Source organism: Coniophora puteana (genome assembly GCF_000271625.1).
Source record: "Coniophora puteana RWD-64-598 SS2 unplaced genomic scaffold CONPUscaffold_17, whole genome shotgun sequence".
In the NCBI taxonomy this organism is placed as follows: Eukaryota; Fungi; Basidiomycota; class Agaricomycetes; order Boletales; family Coniophoraceae; genus Coniophora; species Coniophora puteana.
The window spans coordinates 1,001,765-1,017,992 of record NW_006913069.1 but is presented as its reverse complement, the minus strand read 5'-3'; the positions used below and the strand labels follow the sequence as shown (position 1 = coordinate 1,017,992).

The following is a 16,228-nucleotide window of genomic DNA, read 5'->3' as shown; positions in this document are numbered from 1 at the left end:
ACCGTACTTTTACTGATGATGGATACTGCAGAGCAGGCGGATGAGAGAAGTTTCTTGGGTGAGGACGAAGCGCTCGCTGACAAGGCTGGCTTTGATGCATTGTAGAGGTCAGTCTTCTACTACTCAGCGTGCTTTCGTTAGTGGCTCACCGATTTATGAGCAGTTTCTTATAATCAAATGGTCATATTGCCTTCAAAATGAGATCCGGCTTGTTATGCTCCCACATATTGCGAGTGATTTTACCTTGAGTTTTGGTCCATGGTAAGCTCACACTTATATGATACTCGATGGTAAGATCCTGACGATATGATATTCTGCTATATTCTGTTCTCATATTGTGGGCTGACGCTTAACCAATGTTGAATACTTGCCATTTACGGTCATACAGGATTCTATCAATGGTAATATTACAACACTGATAACCTTGTTTATGCCCCGAAAATTTTCCCCCGATTTAGTGATGATCCTGCTCGCCGTCCCCACCCCATCCAACCAGCAGCACATTGGCATATCTACAGAGACGCCATGAACAATTCACAGCAATGCCCGCATCCATCCAACTCCGGCGCTTGTCGCAACAGTTTCATCGAGAACACGTCGCTTCCCTCTCCGCCACACGAATCTGCAGATGACACTCGTCCTGACGCGCTCATGATTCGGAATCATAAGTTCACGAAGTACATACTTGAGACGAAGGGCAAGCCCGTGCCAGCGTGAGCCCCCACCGTTCACGTCACTTTGACACCGATGACGTCCCTCGCGTAACCCTCAATCAAACAGACACTACCTGAACCCGGATGCACCTCAGCCTGATATACGTGAAACAACACCCACCACCGGAATTCCCCATCTCATGGAGCTCAAAGCCAAAGTAGAGAATGATATCGCAGAGTTACGCGCAGAGCACCAAGCCGACCTCTCCGTGCTCATGGCTCTCACAGCTGAAGCCTATCGCGCCGAGAGGCACGACCGTCTCTCCTCGATCGACATGGAATCGGCGTATTGGAAGTCCCGTGGTAATTCAGACGATCCACATGACGCTGACGCACTCGCCGCGCTTCATACGCAGCACACTTACGACGTCGTCATGGCCGAGTTTGAGAACGACGCTGATGATACGCTTCATTGGCTCAAAGACACACATTTCCAGGCTCTCTCCCCACTTTTACATCAGCTCCGCAGTTTAAAGTCCCTGATTGACGCGCAATATCCCTCAAGCCCGGAAGATTTCAATAAAGTTGACGTAGATCTAAAGTTACGTGTGGCACGGCATATCGTCGCTAGTCCAGCAGATAAACTGCGGATGATGGAAACATTTGGGTGGAGGTGGGATCAATGCATTCCCTTAGTGCGTGAATTTTGGTACAATGCAAGTGCTTTCCTTGTTGGTGGTGTAACACGTTTGGGCTCATTGGTCTGCCAACAGATGAGCTTTTCAAGCGAAATTCGCCATCTGTTCAAGGAGGGAAACCTAGTCAAGACCTAAGGGAGTGGAGCACTACCATAGCGAACCGAGACCTGCAAGATGCCCGCTAATAAGTACAGAAAACATGTCTTAACAAAATCTGTGTTTTGAATATGCATGCCTTGTTTTGACTCCTGTACACCCCGCAAGCTCTTGCTGATTCTGGGATGGAATCTCCTACTGTGAGCAGCTGTGAGCTTGGTGACTTACACCCCAAGATCACCGAGCGCTGATCCGGACGCGCTACGATTACGTACCTTTTACTTCCATGCAGACGCTGAGTAACCCAAAAGGGCAGATTGGTGTCAGATTTCAGTATATGTGCCTGCAGATCTTCCATAAATGGAACGAGATCCGATTTTATGGCCTGAAAATTGGGCAGAACAAGGCCAGAACATGAAATCAGATTAGTGTTTTTTGAGGAGTGTGGTGAAATCGGAAGTACGGCGCCGCGTGAGCCTTACACGAGATAAATCTCGAAACTTGTTTCCATCGCTAGACGTGACGCCGGGCACACCACGACTTAAGTCCACTTCAGTGAGGGAGTTTCTTGAATATAGTACGAACGAGACCGGGAAACATGAGTCATCTGTGCTTGCGCAAGCGCTAGGCAAAAATGACTTACTGTTCGTCGAGCATGGACAAGTGATCGCGAGAATCTTTCGAGTTCCCAAGGATCTTGAGAAGTTCGGGCCACATGTGCTTGTCGAAGAGTCCGTGGTGGAATGCGTGAAGATGGTCCACTGAGATAGCGTCAGCCGGATCCAACGCACGAAGTGACCAGAAGGCGTTCTATTTTGGGGCAGAGTTATCCTCAGCTAGCATCAAGAGATTTGAAGAGATAGAAACTTGAGTACCTGCACCGCTCTCCAACTCTGGTCATCGAGCTTCTCAGACGCCCTGAATTGAGTTGAATTGAATAATCATTTTAATGTCCTGAGGGCAATAAGCCCCATGACGGACAGTACTACGCAGTATACACTATGAGAACCCTCTGAGCGAATCATGCTTACACGTGTCCGCCGCCCAAAAGGACGTGAACACCATGCCCCTGAGCCGACGAAACCAGAAAGGAGGTACTGTAACAAAAGAAACAATCGCCCCCGAATGCACGCCGGTCCCGTCAACTCTGTCATGGCATAACGGACGAGGCGCCGCGGCGAGGCGGCCAGCGGCCTAAGCCGTAAACTTTCCCCTATGGAGATCACCATATGTCTGGCGGAAGCGGCCCGTCGAGTTCACAAACACCATCAACACCCGAACCCCCCTCTCGTCGTTCAAGAGGTACTCCAAGGACTCAGCCCGACGGCCCGCCTTTCGCACCACCAACTGCCGCGCTCCCGACCATGCCGGGCAATCAAACAAGAAATGTTGTATCGTTTCGTCCACGCCCCGCGCGCAATGTCGACAGACCGGGCTGTCCATCGCGTTGATGCGATGCAAGAAGGCATCCAAGGCAATGTGGTGGGAGCGGAAGTGGGTAAGCAGAGCGCCCTGGCGGCGGGGGAGACCAGCAATCTGCTTCATGTGGGCCTCCGAGGCCACCTTCCCGTAACCCATGGACTGCAAGCGGGGAGCCCGGTCCGACTGGAGCCACGCAGCCGTCCACGCCTCCTTGAGGCGTCCCACCATACCCTGTTTGAGCGCGGACACACTCACCGGCAACCTGTTCCGCAGGTGCCGTGGCAGTCGCCCTCCCCTATTCACCCTCCTGCCCCCCAACGCTGCCTCCTTCGCCGCCTCATCCACCGTCTCGTTCCCCTCCACACCCCGATGCCCCGCCAACCACGTGAGCTCCACCCGCGTCCCCTGCAGGTGCCTCCCAACCCCACGAGCCAGGTCCCAGATTGGGGGCACCAAGTAGTGCCCCGGCGTCCGCGTAGAACATCAGGGAAAAAATGTCGAGGTAATTGTTGTATTTGGCTGTAATAGCAGGGAATGACGGGTTTCAACATAGGCCTCAAATTACTTACCATTGTGAACGGCTGCGCGGCAATAATTGCCTACAAGGCAGCCTCGCTGCGCTACGGCACTTAAGGATCTTGTCCTACCATGGTGCTCGTTGAGAATCACCATCCCATTGTACTGGAAAGGAAAACTCGAACATGAGTAGACAGTGCCCGTGGATATCTGTGGTGCAGTCCAGAGGCCCTACATCCGTATACGAATCCCGAGCCTGACGCGAGATATGCCACAGCCACAGAGCCAAACATGTACAATGCCAAGCCGGGCATAATTTTGAATAAACGAGTAATTTCGGAGAATAGATTTCATAGGTCTTACAATTACAAGTGACCAACATTAAACAATTGCGTGCAAATTGAATCATATTCACGCTTTCACCGACGCTTATCTCCACACCAGAGAAAAATAACAAACACAACAATAACAATGGTATTGGTATTTTTAAGCTACAGCACAAGGGGTATCATAACTACTCAGCCTCGGATCCAGGCCCAGTGCCGACGCTAGAAGTGGAGCGGCTGCGGTAACGGGTAATGGCGAAAGTGAAGGCATCATCTTCGAGGGGTTCGGAAGCATCAGGGGACGTGTCATCATCCTCTTCGTCGGAGTAGTCGGGTGGGACGTTAGCATGAACACTGAGACAGCAATCATTGATTGTTGCTCGACGTTATACGCGCTGCCCAACCTGTGGAGAGTATGCCTTATCCAGAGCATATGTCCACAGGGCCGGGCCGCACGTTACGAAGAGCGTCCATTTCCATAGGGAGAGGGCGTACTATGCACGCGGGTTTGCGGTTTGTGGCACCTGCGCCCATCATCGGAAGAAACAAAAGAGAGTGACGACGCGCGAGCTCGGACTATATAGAGAACAGTGGTTGGAGGATGAATTGCATGCGCACACAGAGCCAAACAACAGCTTCGGCGTTCTCGTCGTGCGCCAGAAGTGTAGCACGACTTGGATATTCGTTGTCCTACATTGGTACAATTGGGCAAGATATAGTCACTCGAGTAAGCGTGGTGAACCTGTAGTCCATTTCCCATATTAATAGCAATTCCTCCGTACAGCCAGGTAAATAACGGAAAGACATGAACCACGTAGGAAATAACCTCCAATGGGAACAATTCACTGTAACCCGGTGGCACCCCACGTAATTTCCAAAAGCCTTTTTCCTGATGAAGGCTCGCGGGTGGCCGCCAACGCTGCCTGACTGTCGACATACACTTTCACCGTCCTCGCCTCCGCACCCCGTTCCATCCTCAGCAGGTCCAGCGCGAGGGAGATCCCCACCAACTCCGCCTCGAACACCGTATGCTCGGCTGCCGAACCCAGATGGTACTGCGCCGACCGAGTCGACCCGTCCGGCCGATGTAAGATCGCTGCCGCCCCCACGAGCCCTTCCACCCCAGAACCGTCAGAGTACGCTGCCCATTCATTCCGAGGACGAGCATCATGTTCTTCCACTGAAGTGTCTTTGTCTTTCACCACACTGACCGTGAATGGCATGGGCACCGAAGGGTAGGGAGTGCGGTGGAGCGGCTCGAGCTCCCCCACGGGGACACTGAGACGGTGCGCCAAAACGTGTAACGCTGACTTGTGCTTCGCCACTAACCGTTGTGCTGCGTTCTCGAACTGTAACAGGGTAACAACGTGATTGGAAGGGGGGAGGGTGGCAAGACGAACAGCGCCACGGTGAAGCACCCGCTGTGCGGTATACTCCATAGGAGGCGCATTCACAAGAACCTGGAGCACCGCTGTGGGCGTGGTCCTCATAGCCCCCGTCATGGGGCAGAGGGCCATCCGCTGGACCGACGTGAGCTTCCGCATGACACCCAGGGATCCCCGGGCCTGGCCCATAGCCCCGTTGAGCGGAGGCGAGAGCCAGACCTCGCAGGCATAGAAGATCTTCAGCAAAACCACCGAGTGGTAAAGCCGCCGTACCATCTGGAAGGGCATCCCGTACGACGGACGCGCCAGCCTCCGCAGCTGCATTGCATACCTCGCACCCCGTTCCACCGCCGCCGCCGCCTGCAGCCCCCATCGCAGCTCCTGATCCAGCACCACTCCCAGCAGCCTGTGATGCTGAACTGGCTCGATCACCCGACCCTCCACCACCATCGAAGGTCGCTCCTTCACCCGATTCTTCCCAAAATCCACCAACGCGAACTTCGACACCTCAAACTTGGAGTTGTGCGCACGAGCCCACTCCAGAACGCCGCCCTCCCGGTGTAGCATGTCGGAGAGAATCCGGTGAGTCCCGTGGAAAGTCTTTGCCCGAGCCAACAGTGATGTGTCATCGACATACACGATCGCGTCCTCTTTCCTCCCGCGAGCGACACGCAGGAGACGCGAGCAATAAATGACGTACAACAGCATCGAGAAAGGGTCCCCCTGGACGATGCCATCATCTGAAAAAGTGAAAAAGAATTACGGGCTGTACGACCGTGATAATCTGGAAGTAATATAACAACAGTATACCAAGCAAAAAGAGGAATTCTAACTCATAGTCACATTGATGCCCTACTGGTAAAGGCTCGTAAGGCGTCGTCATGGGTTATCATTTTGGGGCAAAATTACCACGGTTGGCAAAAATAGCGGTGATTTGATAATGCATGACAAACTATTAATAGGCTTAACAGGTGCTGATAAAAGGCCGATTTTTAGGAGCAGTAAGTGTAGTTTATACAGGAGTATATATATGTACTATTATATTAGGATTATATGGCTTCTTGGTGTAGCGGGTAACTCTCTTAGCGTGCACTGAGAGTATAGCTCAAGGCTGCGTGTTCAACTCCCACATACTGCACTAAGACAAATATGTTGGCCCACTTGTCTACTGCAACAAGATGTGTAGGGTCTAGTAAGGAAACGGTCAGGTGTCCTTTTTCAGTCGAATTTGAAGCCATATTTTCAGCACGGTCGTATTGACTGATCATGCTCGTAAACTCTGGTAACATCTCGCAATATGACAATATCCCACTGATTTGACAAATGTCGTGCATCCATTATCATGCTAACGACCTTGGTTTATCTGAACGAGTCTAACGACCGTTATCATGTATTTTAAGTTGTTATAACACCTGTTAACACGGGTGCACTTTTTCAGATGATTGCGGATGGCGATAGCCTCAGAGAGGAAGTCGTCAAAGCGTAGGCGAGTCCGCCGATCGCGCAGCATGGCCTCCACGAGCGCAACCGTGTCCGCGGGTAAGCGCACAAGCTTCATCTCGTGCAGCAGCATATCTGTCACCACGTTCGGGAACGCCCCTTCAATATCCAGAAACAACACCAACACCACCTCGTGCGAACGCCACGCTTTCCGCACCGCACTCTCCACCACCAACAACACATCCACCGTGCTCCGGCCTGGACGCCCCCCGAAAGCTTTCGGCCCGGCGGCGGCAGCAAACCCTTTCCCTCCAGGAGAGACGAGGTACGCTCCGTGACAACCGCCGACAGGAGCTTGGCCATTGTGTTGACCAGCGCAATTGGGCGGTAAGCCTTAGGCACTGAATAGTCAGGCTTACCAGACTTGCGCAGCACGACTGTCGTGAAGACCCGCCAGTCATCCGGGTACCACCTCAGACGCCCTATTCTTCTTGTCACCATTATCGGACTTGTAGTCAGCAACCAATTGCTTCACTTCCTCAGCAGATCGCTGAGAAAATGCCTTGCAACGTTCATGTTGTTCACCTGCAGGAACCAGGCATGTTGGGCAGGGGCACTTTCCGTTAGCACCTCATATCAGAGCCACCATACACCCGTTAAAAGTAGGCAAGGTGAGTTTTCAGCATAATGATTGGTGTCGAAGTGCTTACTGTTCTTCGTAGTCGGCAGAGAGGATTATGATGACTACGTAGAGATAGCGGAGGACGTTATGGTAACACTCAAATAAGTATCCTTCTTCAGCAATTGTGGCCGCTTGTTTGAGGAGCCTAGACATAGATTCGTGACAAATGATACGGCGTTACAAATGACAAGTTTACCTCTTCTTTAGCGTCATCCTGAATCTAAAAAATCTCAGAAACAATGCATTGTTTTTCCTGATGCGGATTCCTTGCAAGGAGGCGAACGTTATCTTTGAGTTTCCGTCGCAAGTTCCGTCGGCGACTCCTTTCATGAGGGAAAGGAGTCGATCCACCGCAGAATCGGGAATATTATGGTCCACAATTATCGACGCGAGCTTGCAGTCTGCACGACTGCGAAAGGGCAGCCAAGGTTCGTCTTCATCTGGGCGGAGTGAGGTGTCGGTACGACGGCGAAAATCATCCACTGACTAGTACTAAGGCGAGCGTTATGGGGGTGATATACTATCTTGAATTCGGTGGGGTTACCCTGAGACCTGGCCGAAGCAAAGTTTGTGGGCTGGGGCATGATGGGCTCCATCTCGTTGTCATAGAAGTCATCTTCGGGAGCTAGTGAGATATTGATCAGTGCAGCAGACAAACAAGAAGAACAAAAATACATACATGGAGGCTCAAATGGCAGTAGATCGTTATCGTGCTTCCCACCCGCATCTGGGGACTCAGGCTCAAGCATTGGTGCGTCAACTACTACTCCAGGTTCAACAGAGCCTGCATGAATCAGCAATGAGACCAAGGGTAAGACGGCGATGATGTACCTGCACCAGCAAGCTCTCGAGGGCGAGGTTGTAGCGTTGATATAGATGACAGTATAGATGTACGGTCTGCAAGAATGCGTTGGCGGGCTTTGTGACAATTAGCATGTTACAAAGGCAGCTAGAGCACATCACTTCCGCCTTGTCTTTTGCTCTCTGCTCTAGATAAACCCGGCTGTCTTGCTTTGTTTCAGAGTCTTTCTGACATCTCTGGAGGTGCGAGGCGAGTGCACCGGTGTTTCCAAATGTACCCTTACAAACCTTGCACAGAAGACGCTGGTCTTGGACAAGTGTGGTGACGGGGAGGTTTTGACGGTTTGGCGTGGTTTCTTAGAGGATTTTGGAGCACGGGGCATGGTCGATGTCAAAGATCAGGCCGCACAGACTAGTGGTTATATACCTAGAGGTGAAGTTAGAGGGATGGGCTAGGCAAATAGGACCAATTGCCTGCCTTTTACCGATAGGTACCGCTTTAGAGATAAACAAACCACGATTTCAGGGAGAGAAGAAGAAACTGGGCCAATACAGATGGTTGAGTGTTGCGAGGGCGAACAGGCGCGAGACCGAGGGCCAGAACTCATGTTTTAGGCTTCAAAGGCTGCCCTAGAAGCTCGACGAGGACTGTAGGGAATAGTAGCGGACGAAAGTGTTCGTGTTGGGGCGATTGCGTCCTAAGAATGGAACGGCTTTAAGATACGCTTCATCAAGACACTAGGCGAGGACAGAGATACCTGAAACTTATGTACCTAAATCACACCCGTACGTTAGTAGTTTTCATGTAATATCCATGTCTTCGGAGTATAGTAATAATGTAGATAACCCGTATCATTAAAATTGTGGACGAATTTTTGATCGTACCTGGTTTTGCGGTGTTCCCCGTTTGTCCTAGGTTGGTTCTCGATTCTGAGGTCTGAACGCCCAGGAGGGCGCAGCGCCACTACTAAGGAATGACACAGCACGACGTATCTGACTCATACTCCTTCGAGTTACCAAATATAGGTCACGCTAGAGACTATAAACACAGCGCGCTGCTGCTCATAAATTCCATAACTCATTGTCCCACCCACTTTTCATCTGTGCTTGGACGAAATCATACTACGTGTCTCTGGTTGCATTGAAGCTTATATGTTGTACATGCGCTTTGCGCGAGCTGCATTCTCTTGCATTCGGGCTTTGTTAGGGCTCGTAGCCCTTGACCAACGGCAGCCATCATTGTAGATGTGTGGCCTGCAAACCTGAGTGGTCATATCTACGAGATTCTTCCCAGCAGTGACGCACATGCCCGGGCGTTGTTCCGTTTGCCCACCAAGTAAGAGGGCATCCAGATGTATATGAAGGTGTGATGGAAAGATGCTCAGCTCGCCGGTTGGTAGCTCTCGCATCTTGCTAAGCAAAGTTCATGGTCGAGCCTCGTTGGCCTCCCTTTAGATATATTTCTGTCTCATATTCCATCGCCTTGGTTTGTCCTTGGTTCGTTTGTATTTTATCAGATTTACACAGCTAAATATGCAGGTATAAGGTCGCTCGAGCTGCTCGTCCAGCAGGCAGGAGCAGCACCTTTGATCTTCTGACTTTCCAAGTGCATCCAGCAGTGTGGGGCTAGATTAACCGGTCACCGGAGTATAGCTTCCCATAGTGATTGAGTCCATTAATACACAAAGTGTTGATACTGAGAAATCAATCATTAACCCAAGCTACTGCTCTTCAAATTCTGTAGTTTGGACGGATTGAGTGGCCCTCTTATGCATACCAAGAACTGAGGCTACCCTTGAGCTGGCCTGTGTCCTTGATTTTCTTGCATTGAATGAGTGTCAAATGTTCTCCATTTAGCCAGCGAGCCTAGCCTAAGTGCTCTTGGTGTCCCGGAGGCTGTAGGCCGGGTCCACGCACATGCAAGCTACCAGTACCTTACTTTGGCTTGCGCCTCTTGCTAGATTTAGGTCAGATAGATTGTATCAAATGCACTTAGGTTGTATTCATCTCGGGGTTTTGCCAGCATGCACTTTCTGTATTCTTCCGTAGCATATTTGATATGGGCTAGTACTATCCGCTGATCACCAGCTCAGCCGTGCTGTCGTAACTTTGACTGAGTTCTATTTACCATTGTTTGCTTATTGCGTTGGTGTGGAGCACTGACAGTGTTTTGCCCGGGTGATTCTGTTACGTTTTTCTGTAGTCTTTGAGGCGGCGGCTTGCGCCCAATTAATGACTAATTTTGGTTGGGCTGCCGCTTGGGGCCAGTACTTTGGTGTGATCGTCAGTGTTTTGTTCACTCGATCGCACAGCAAGGGTCTGTTGATGTTTCCTCGTTTGCACAGGCTAATCGTCCCCGTTTGCACAGCACGGAGAGAATCCTTGAAGTGAATGTTATTTACTACTTCTATTTTGTCCGCGCCGCATCGATGTTTTAATTCGGGTTTGCTAGCTGGTGTTGCCGATTTCACAAGCTGCAGAATATACAGTGGCGTGTAACATCGAGATTGGACCTCACGTCACAGTGTGGTATGTCGAGCTGACTCACAGATAGATTATACCTGTTTATGTGGGATTTCTTTATTGAAATACTACCGTTGCTTTTGAAGCACCAAAAATGTCACATCTTTTTAACAGTGAGATTCATCGTTTTAGGAATTAGTGTGACAAATGCAATAAATGGGCGCAATTCGTATCATGGACAATGTGCCTGGGTTCTTGGAAGTGGCTGTTTGGCGAAGCTAGTTTTTATTGACTATTAGTTGGGCCGCTGCTGTTGGCGCCACTATGGTGGGAACATTGGTGTTTGTTCTCTCGTTTGCACAGCAAGGGTTTGCTTGCTCACTCGCACAGCAAATCTCGTCAAACTAGGGTTAGAGCAAAATTTAGCCTCTCGCAAGACCTTTGTCACGATGTGCTATAGTCAAGATTGCAATAGACCGGGGTTTGTTCATTTGGTGTTTTCCCACTGTGATCTCACACCTGTGAAGTATTCGGTGTGTTAGTGACATTGCATATGCTGTGAACAGGCACTAAGAACCTAAAATTCAAGGTTTGTTTTCTAGAAGTGCTTCTAGGGCAAATGGCAAAAACTCCGCCATACGCTGAAGCTGTAGATTTTGATTGCGATTGACTTGATAAGTACTCTGTATCCCTGATCATTAATCATTGTGGTACCCTGAAAGCTCCATGCTGTGTTCGCCCGACCATCAACTCAATCGTGTTGCCCTATTTTGGCCAAATAATGTTTGCTACCATTTGCATATTGCACTTCCCGGAAGCACCAGTGGCATTTTTGCTTAATATTTACGTGGTGCTTTCCCGTAGTGTTTGGCACTGCATTTCCATTACGAGCTGACTGAGTCTAGCCAGGGTGTTACAGTGTCCTGACGCAGTGATCTATGATGACGCGACTGCTAGGAAACCGCTTGCTTGAGGCTTCCAATTCTGGGGCTATTCACGTTCGTTGATGCTGCTGGAATGCCCTCGTTTCTCAGTAGGAATTGCTTTAGTGGCAGCTCTTTGTCGCATTTCAGCTCATTTTCTATCATAGCATGTTTCCTGGTATGATAGCCCACTCCGTCCATATAATCGCTCTGTGATGCCCGTTGCAATCGCGGCCCTACAATCGTGTCTTGGCTCCAAAATCGTATCTTAGGCCTACAATCGCAAGTAGCCCTGCATATGGTATATTGGTGTTAGGTATCATCTTAAAGCCCTTCAGCAATATATTGGGGATGTGTGAAGGTTTTCAGTGGCTGCTTGGATTTTACAAGACTCACTGTAAACAGTCTCTGTATTTCATGTTTCAGTTGTATGTACAGTACATGTGCATGTCACTAGTCGTAGAGCCCTGAAACAAGCTGAAACTACAGCCGGAGAGCAATGAGGGTATTGTACTGTTTATGTAACGTCTCAAAGCTAGGGAACCCCCGAGTCGGGCACTCAAAAAAACCGGAGTGAAACGCAGGTGCGGGCCTTGTATTTCATGAGAGTAATGGACTTTGCCGAGATCCAACTATGGACGTTTTCGGACGATTCAATGTACTTTCTAATGGTCAAAAGGACATGATTTTTGAGGCGACGGGGTGGGCCTGAGCACGAAGTTAATAGTTTTAATGGCAATTTGTAGTGATTATCACACCAAAAAGCAAGCAGAGATAACTGCAAATGCGATGAGATTCATGTAGTTTTATTACTCGTATATTCAAAATTATGCCCGGCTTGGCATTGTACATGTTTGGCTTTGTGGCTGTGGCATATCTCGCGTTAGTGCTCGGTATTTGTATACGATGTAGGGTTCTGGACTGCACGACAGATATCCACGGGCACTGTGTCTACTCGTGTTTGAGTTTTCGTTTCCAGTACAATGGGATGGTGATTCCCATCAAGCAACATGGTAGGGCAAGATCCCCAAGTGCCGTAGCGCAGCGAGGCTGCCTTGTAGGTAATGACTAATCTACTTGATAAATAGAACTACACCCGACCTCCCGAACCGCCCGCCCGCCGTCAGACCCACCCCAGACGCTCAAGTGCGCGCTGCTGTGAATCAGCGTGCTCCACCTGCTGTCCTTCCGACGGACAACGTTCTCTATCCCAGGCTGCCACACCGCCAGAAACACTGAATGGGAAAGATACCAGGGACCGGAGACGCCAAAGAAGGCAGAAGAATAGGACGGTAACACAGGGGAGTACGAGTATCGCTGCACATTCCCGTAGCATGAGGAAAGAGGGGGAGAAAAGAGATGGAAGCTCGCACCAAACATGTGCGACTGTGCGCACGGCGCGCCAGTGAGCGCGTAATCTCTGCACGTCGCAATGGACGAGCGTGAATTCCAGAGCCCCCGCCTGAACCTTCTTCAGTGGTGCCGGCGCAGGGTCGCTACGGCCGGGCCTGCCATTGTCGCCTTGAATTATCAATGATAAAAGCATTGTGAAAATAAAACAAAGACATACCGAGTAAGGGAGCAATTGACACATGTGAGGCCGGCTGGCTACAAGCAAGCAACTACGCACCTTGGACTTCCTCTTGTGCACACAAACGTCTATCTCTTTATCCCTGAGCGACTATTACAGGTCATGCTTCTCCTTGTCTCATAGACCCGGGTGCGTGTTCGACTTTGGTATAGAGGATCCATACTGAACAACAAGGATAGGGGATAGGTAAGACTTGGTGGACAACCACGAGGTGTGTGGAAGGGGCGGGCGAAGATGATCGACGAAAAGGACAATGGGAACAGCGACAATGAAAGGAGGGTGATCGAGGGCAAAGGCGCTGGGATGAGACCGGTTGCGCAAGAGGCTGAGCGCGAGAGCGAGCCGGAGTGGGTGAGAGTGAGAAGGGACTCGAGAGGACGAAAGACAAACTGAAGACACCAAGTCCAACATTTGTACGTGTTTGGCACAGGTGGAGACCTCTGCAAACGCCGACTCCACCCTACTCCACCTCGCCACCATGGATAGTATGACTTTGCTTTTCATATCCAAGTACATGACTCGGTACACTAGGTACAGGTACATGAGATCAAAATCAGTTCCAATGTACATGATTCGAGCAAACCAAGTCCCGGGTACATTAAAATCAGGTATGTACGCTTTTGCAGTGAGAGAGCGCGATGCGGTGGCAGAGCTCGCCTTTCGCGTGCTGGGCACAACTTATTAATCGAGGGGCGCGGATGGGGATCAAAAATAGATTATCGAGATCAAGGCACGGTTATAGGAATGCATGGGATCGCATTGGGAACTGATTACTAATAGCTTCTTAATGTGGAGGCATTATAATCCCCCTAACACTTTTTCCGACAAATTAGAGTAACTTGGACTGCCAAGGTGTGCCCGCCATTCCACCGCCGGGATGATAACAGTTGTCCCAATCACGATCGACACGGTTGCATATGGTACAAACGGTGCCGGAGGGATTGTTCTCGGTGATGCGAATCTTCGTCAAGGGATTCTGGTGCCTAGTTGGCATACTCAGAGCCAGGTGCAGCAGTGACGGTCGCGAAGTCGATAAGTTGTTAAGCTTCTGTCCGATTCGTGCCAGCGACGGTAAGAACCGTGAACGTAGACCGCGGCGGAGACAAAGGAATGTTCATGCCGCGCAAGCAGGCTGTGGAATCATCAAGATGTGGCGAGTAGAGGCTAGCGTGTGAGTGTATACCCGAGGCCAGGCACTCCCAGAACCGAAGTATGACTTCCCGGAGCGGTACCGAGCTGGCGAGGCAAAGCATTGATGCTGATAGAGTTTGAGAAACTGGAGGCTAGCCAGGAGAAGGACCAGCTTTCAGAGTGGGCGCCGTTTCAAAGCGAGGAGGAATGGAAGGTCGCTGAGTGGTCGATGAGCGCCGTGAACCAGGGGAATGCAGATCGATTCCTGGAGATGAAGATGACGAGTAACTAGCCCTTGGACTTGGAAGGAGGCGGGCAATGACATTACCTAGATCCGAAAACGGCTAGGACTATCCTTCAAGAATAAGCGGGATCTCTTGAAGAAGATTGATGCCCTTCCCCGTGGTCCAGCCTGAAGCTGGGATCAGGTTGTGGCGACAGGGACGTTGGAGGACGACTGTGGTCAGAACATGACTGAGGAGCTTATCCTGTGGAAACGAGATCCTGTTGAGTGTGTAAGGAGCTAATAGGGAACCCGACTTTTCTTGAAATGATGCAATACGCAGGTAAGCTACACCCATTTTATGAAGCCGTGCTGAAGGTTTGGTTTATGGACAGAAAACGCTCCCGCCCGGGGCCACTATTGCACCCGTCATCCACCCAAACACCACAGTGGAGCAAGTTGCCTTATTCGAAAATGGCAGAAACTGATGTGTGTTTCGGATTTCACCGGCGCCTGCCTCTTGGTCTACGTGGGCATCACCGTCGATGCGGGAGCGTCGACCTGGGCAGCGGAGGGAAGTTATAGAGCCCGGAGAGGAGGGTATACAATATGCGACGAAACGTGTTAATACTCTTCAAGGAAACGGTGACACTGCTTCCACCTCACCTTGTCATAAGCCCGGCAAGCTCCAAAACATCCTTGTAGGCAAACATGAGATGACCGCCCGCATCGGCAAGCGAGAGCGGCAGTCGGCTATTGGAGATGTAAGCTATGACGCTGCCAGGTTTTCATCGCAAACACGGCGAACAAAGACTTACTCTCAGTATGACCTGCAACAACATCATCGCTCCCATCTTGCCGCAGTTCGTCTTCTCCAGCAAAATAGTCTATCTCCTCGTCCACAATCTCCGTGGTCGTCTTCTCAGTCTCCTTCTGATTCGCCTCCGCTTCCGGGTAATCAGCAGCGGGACGGCGGTCAGACCAGACCCGGCAGAAGATCACAAAATACTTGATAACGAAGTCCTCTGACCACTCGTACGCTATCCAAATCTGCTGGACTCCATCAGTCAACACGCTCAGCGGGATGAATTCTGCCGCCGAACCTTGTATATTGCGTTGACGTGCTTGACGAGCTTTAGTACGCCTTGGTTAGGATATCATACCCCCTGCTCCCACCGTCGTAGAAAGTTTGTCACATCGAAATAATGTTAGTCATGGCAATGGGTAAGAAGCAGCGATACAGAGGCAGTTTATTCTCCGTCTCTGCCGAAGCGTCTGACACCTGTCCGGTATTCGACCTCCAGGCGGGCCTCGACGGGTGCAAGCTTCCCGAATGTGGGCGTTGTAACGCGGAGGAACTAAGATAGATGGTCTCAGTGTTGGGGGCCGAGGGCTGGAATGGGAGCATACGTGCCTTGCATCTGATGTAATACTTCAGGAACAAGAGCACGGTCCCTCAGAATCCCAATTCCTGGGCGAGTTGTGAAGTGAAGAGTAGCATGTCCAAAGTTGGCTTCAACAGGCTTCTTGAAGGCCCTGAGCGAAACAATCGAAGACGATACACCTCCACCGCTTCTTCTCAGGCTCGACCGCCATGTTTCGTGCAGCGACAATGCCCACACTGGGTGTCGGGGAGTCATCGGTGCGAGCAGCGGGGCGGCTACCAATCATTTTGCTGCTGCGAGCGAGACAGCATCGGTAGTGAGTGCGACGCCGGCGATCTTCGACCTCCAAGTCTGATGTGTTCCTTGGGTTTTCCGCGTCTAGTTTCGTCGTCTCCGACGAGGGCATCAGGATTTTGACACGTGTATTAATCGCACTTTCCTGACTTTGCCAGAGTGAACCTACTTTCCCAAAATTTGAAACCACAATTCTGCT

General features: G+C 50.7%; 5 protein-coding genes across 5 annotated transcripts; 2 read left to right on the top strand and 3 right to left on the bottom strand.

Annotated features, from left to right (window-relative positions):
* Positions 1–651: 651 nt before the first annotated feature.
* CONPUDRAFT_77561 (uncharacterized protein) lies at positions 652–1,536 on the top strand (the record flags this gene model as incomplete). Its single annotated transcript, XM_007776556.1, has 3 exons — positions 652–713; positions 781–1,348; positions 1,375–1,536. 3 exons carry the CDS (start codon positions 652–654, stop codon positions 1,534–1,536), a joined length of 792 nt encoding a protein of 263 aa, XP_007774746.1.
* Positions 1,537–2,665: 1,129 nt separating this feature from the next.
* Positions 2,666–2,950, bottom strand: CONPUDRAFT_40248 (uncharacterized protein; the record flags this gene model as incomplete). The annotated part of the gene is made up of 1 exon (XM_007776259.1): positions 2,666–2,950. A coding segment is annotated over one exon (285 nt), but the record flags the coding sequence as incomplete, so codon positions are not given.
* A 3,895-nt stretch (positions 2,951–6,845) lies between these two features.
* On the bottom strand, positions 6,846–7,028 carry CONPUDRAFT_42406 (uncharacterized protein; the record flags this gene model as incomplete). The annotated part of the gene is made up of 1 exon (XM_007776261.1): positions 6,846–7,028. A coding segment is annotated over one exon (183 nt), but the record flags the coding sequence as incomplete, so codon positions are not given.
* A 570-nt stretch (positions 7,029–7,598) lies between these two features.
* On the bottom strand, positions 7,599–7,967 carry CONPUDRAFT_159481 (uncharacterized protein; the record flags this gene model as incomplete). Its single annotated transcript, XM_007776555.1, has 2 exons — positions 7,599–7,843; positions 7,898–7,967. 2 exons carry the CDS (start codon positions 7,965–7,967, stop codon positions 7,599–7,601), a joined length of 315 nt encoding a protein of 104 aa, XP_007774745.1.
* Positions 7,968–14,251: 6,284 nt separating this feature from the next.
* On the top strand, positions 14,252–14,419 carry CONPUDRAFT_65973 (uncharacterized protein; the record flags this gene model as incomplete). Its single annotated transcript, XM_007776263.1, has 1 exon — positions 14,252–14,419. One exon carries the CDS (start codon positions 14,252–14,254, stop codon positions 14,417–14,419), a length of 168 nt encoding a protein of 55 aa, XP_007774453.1.
* Positions 14,420–16,228: the final 1,809 nt, after the last annotated feature.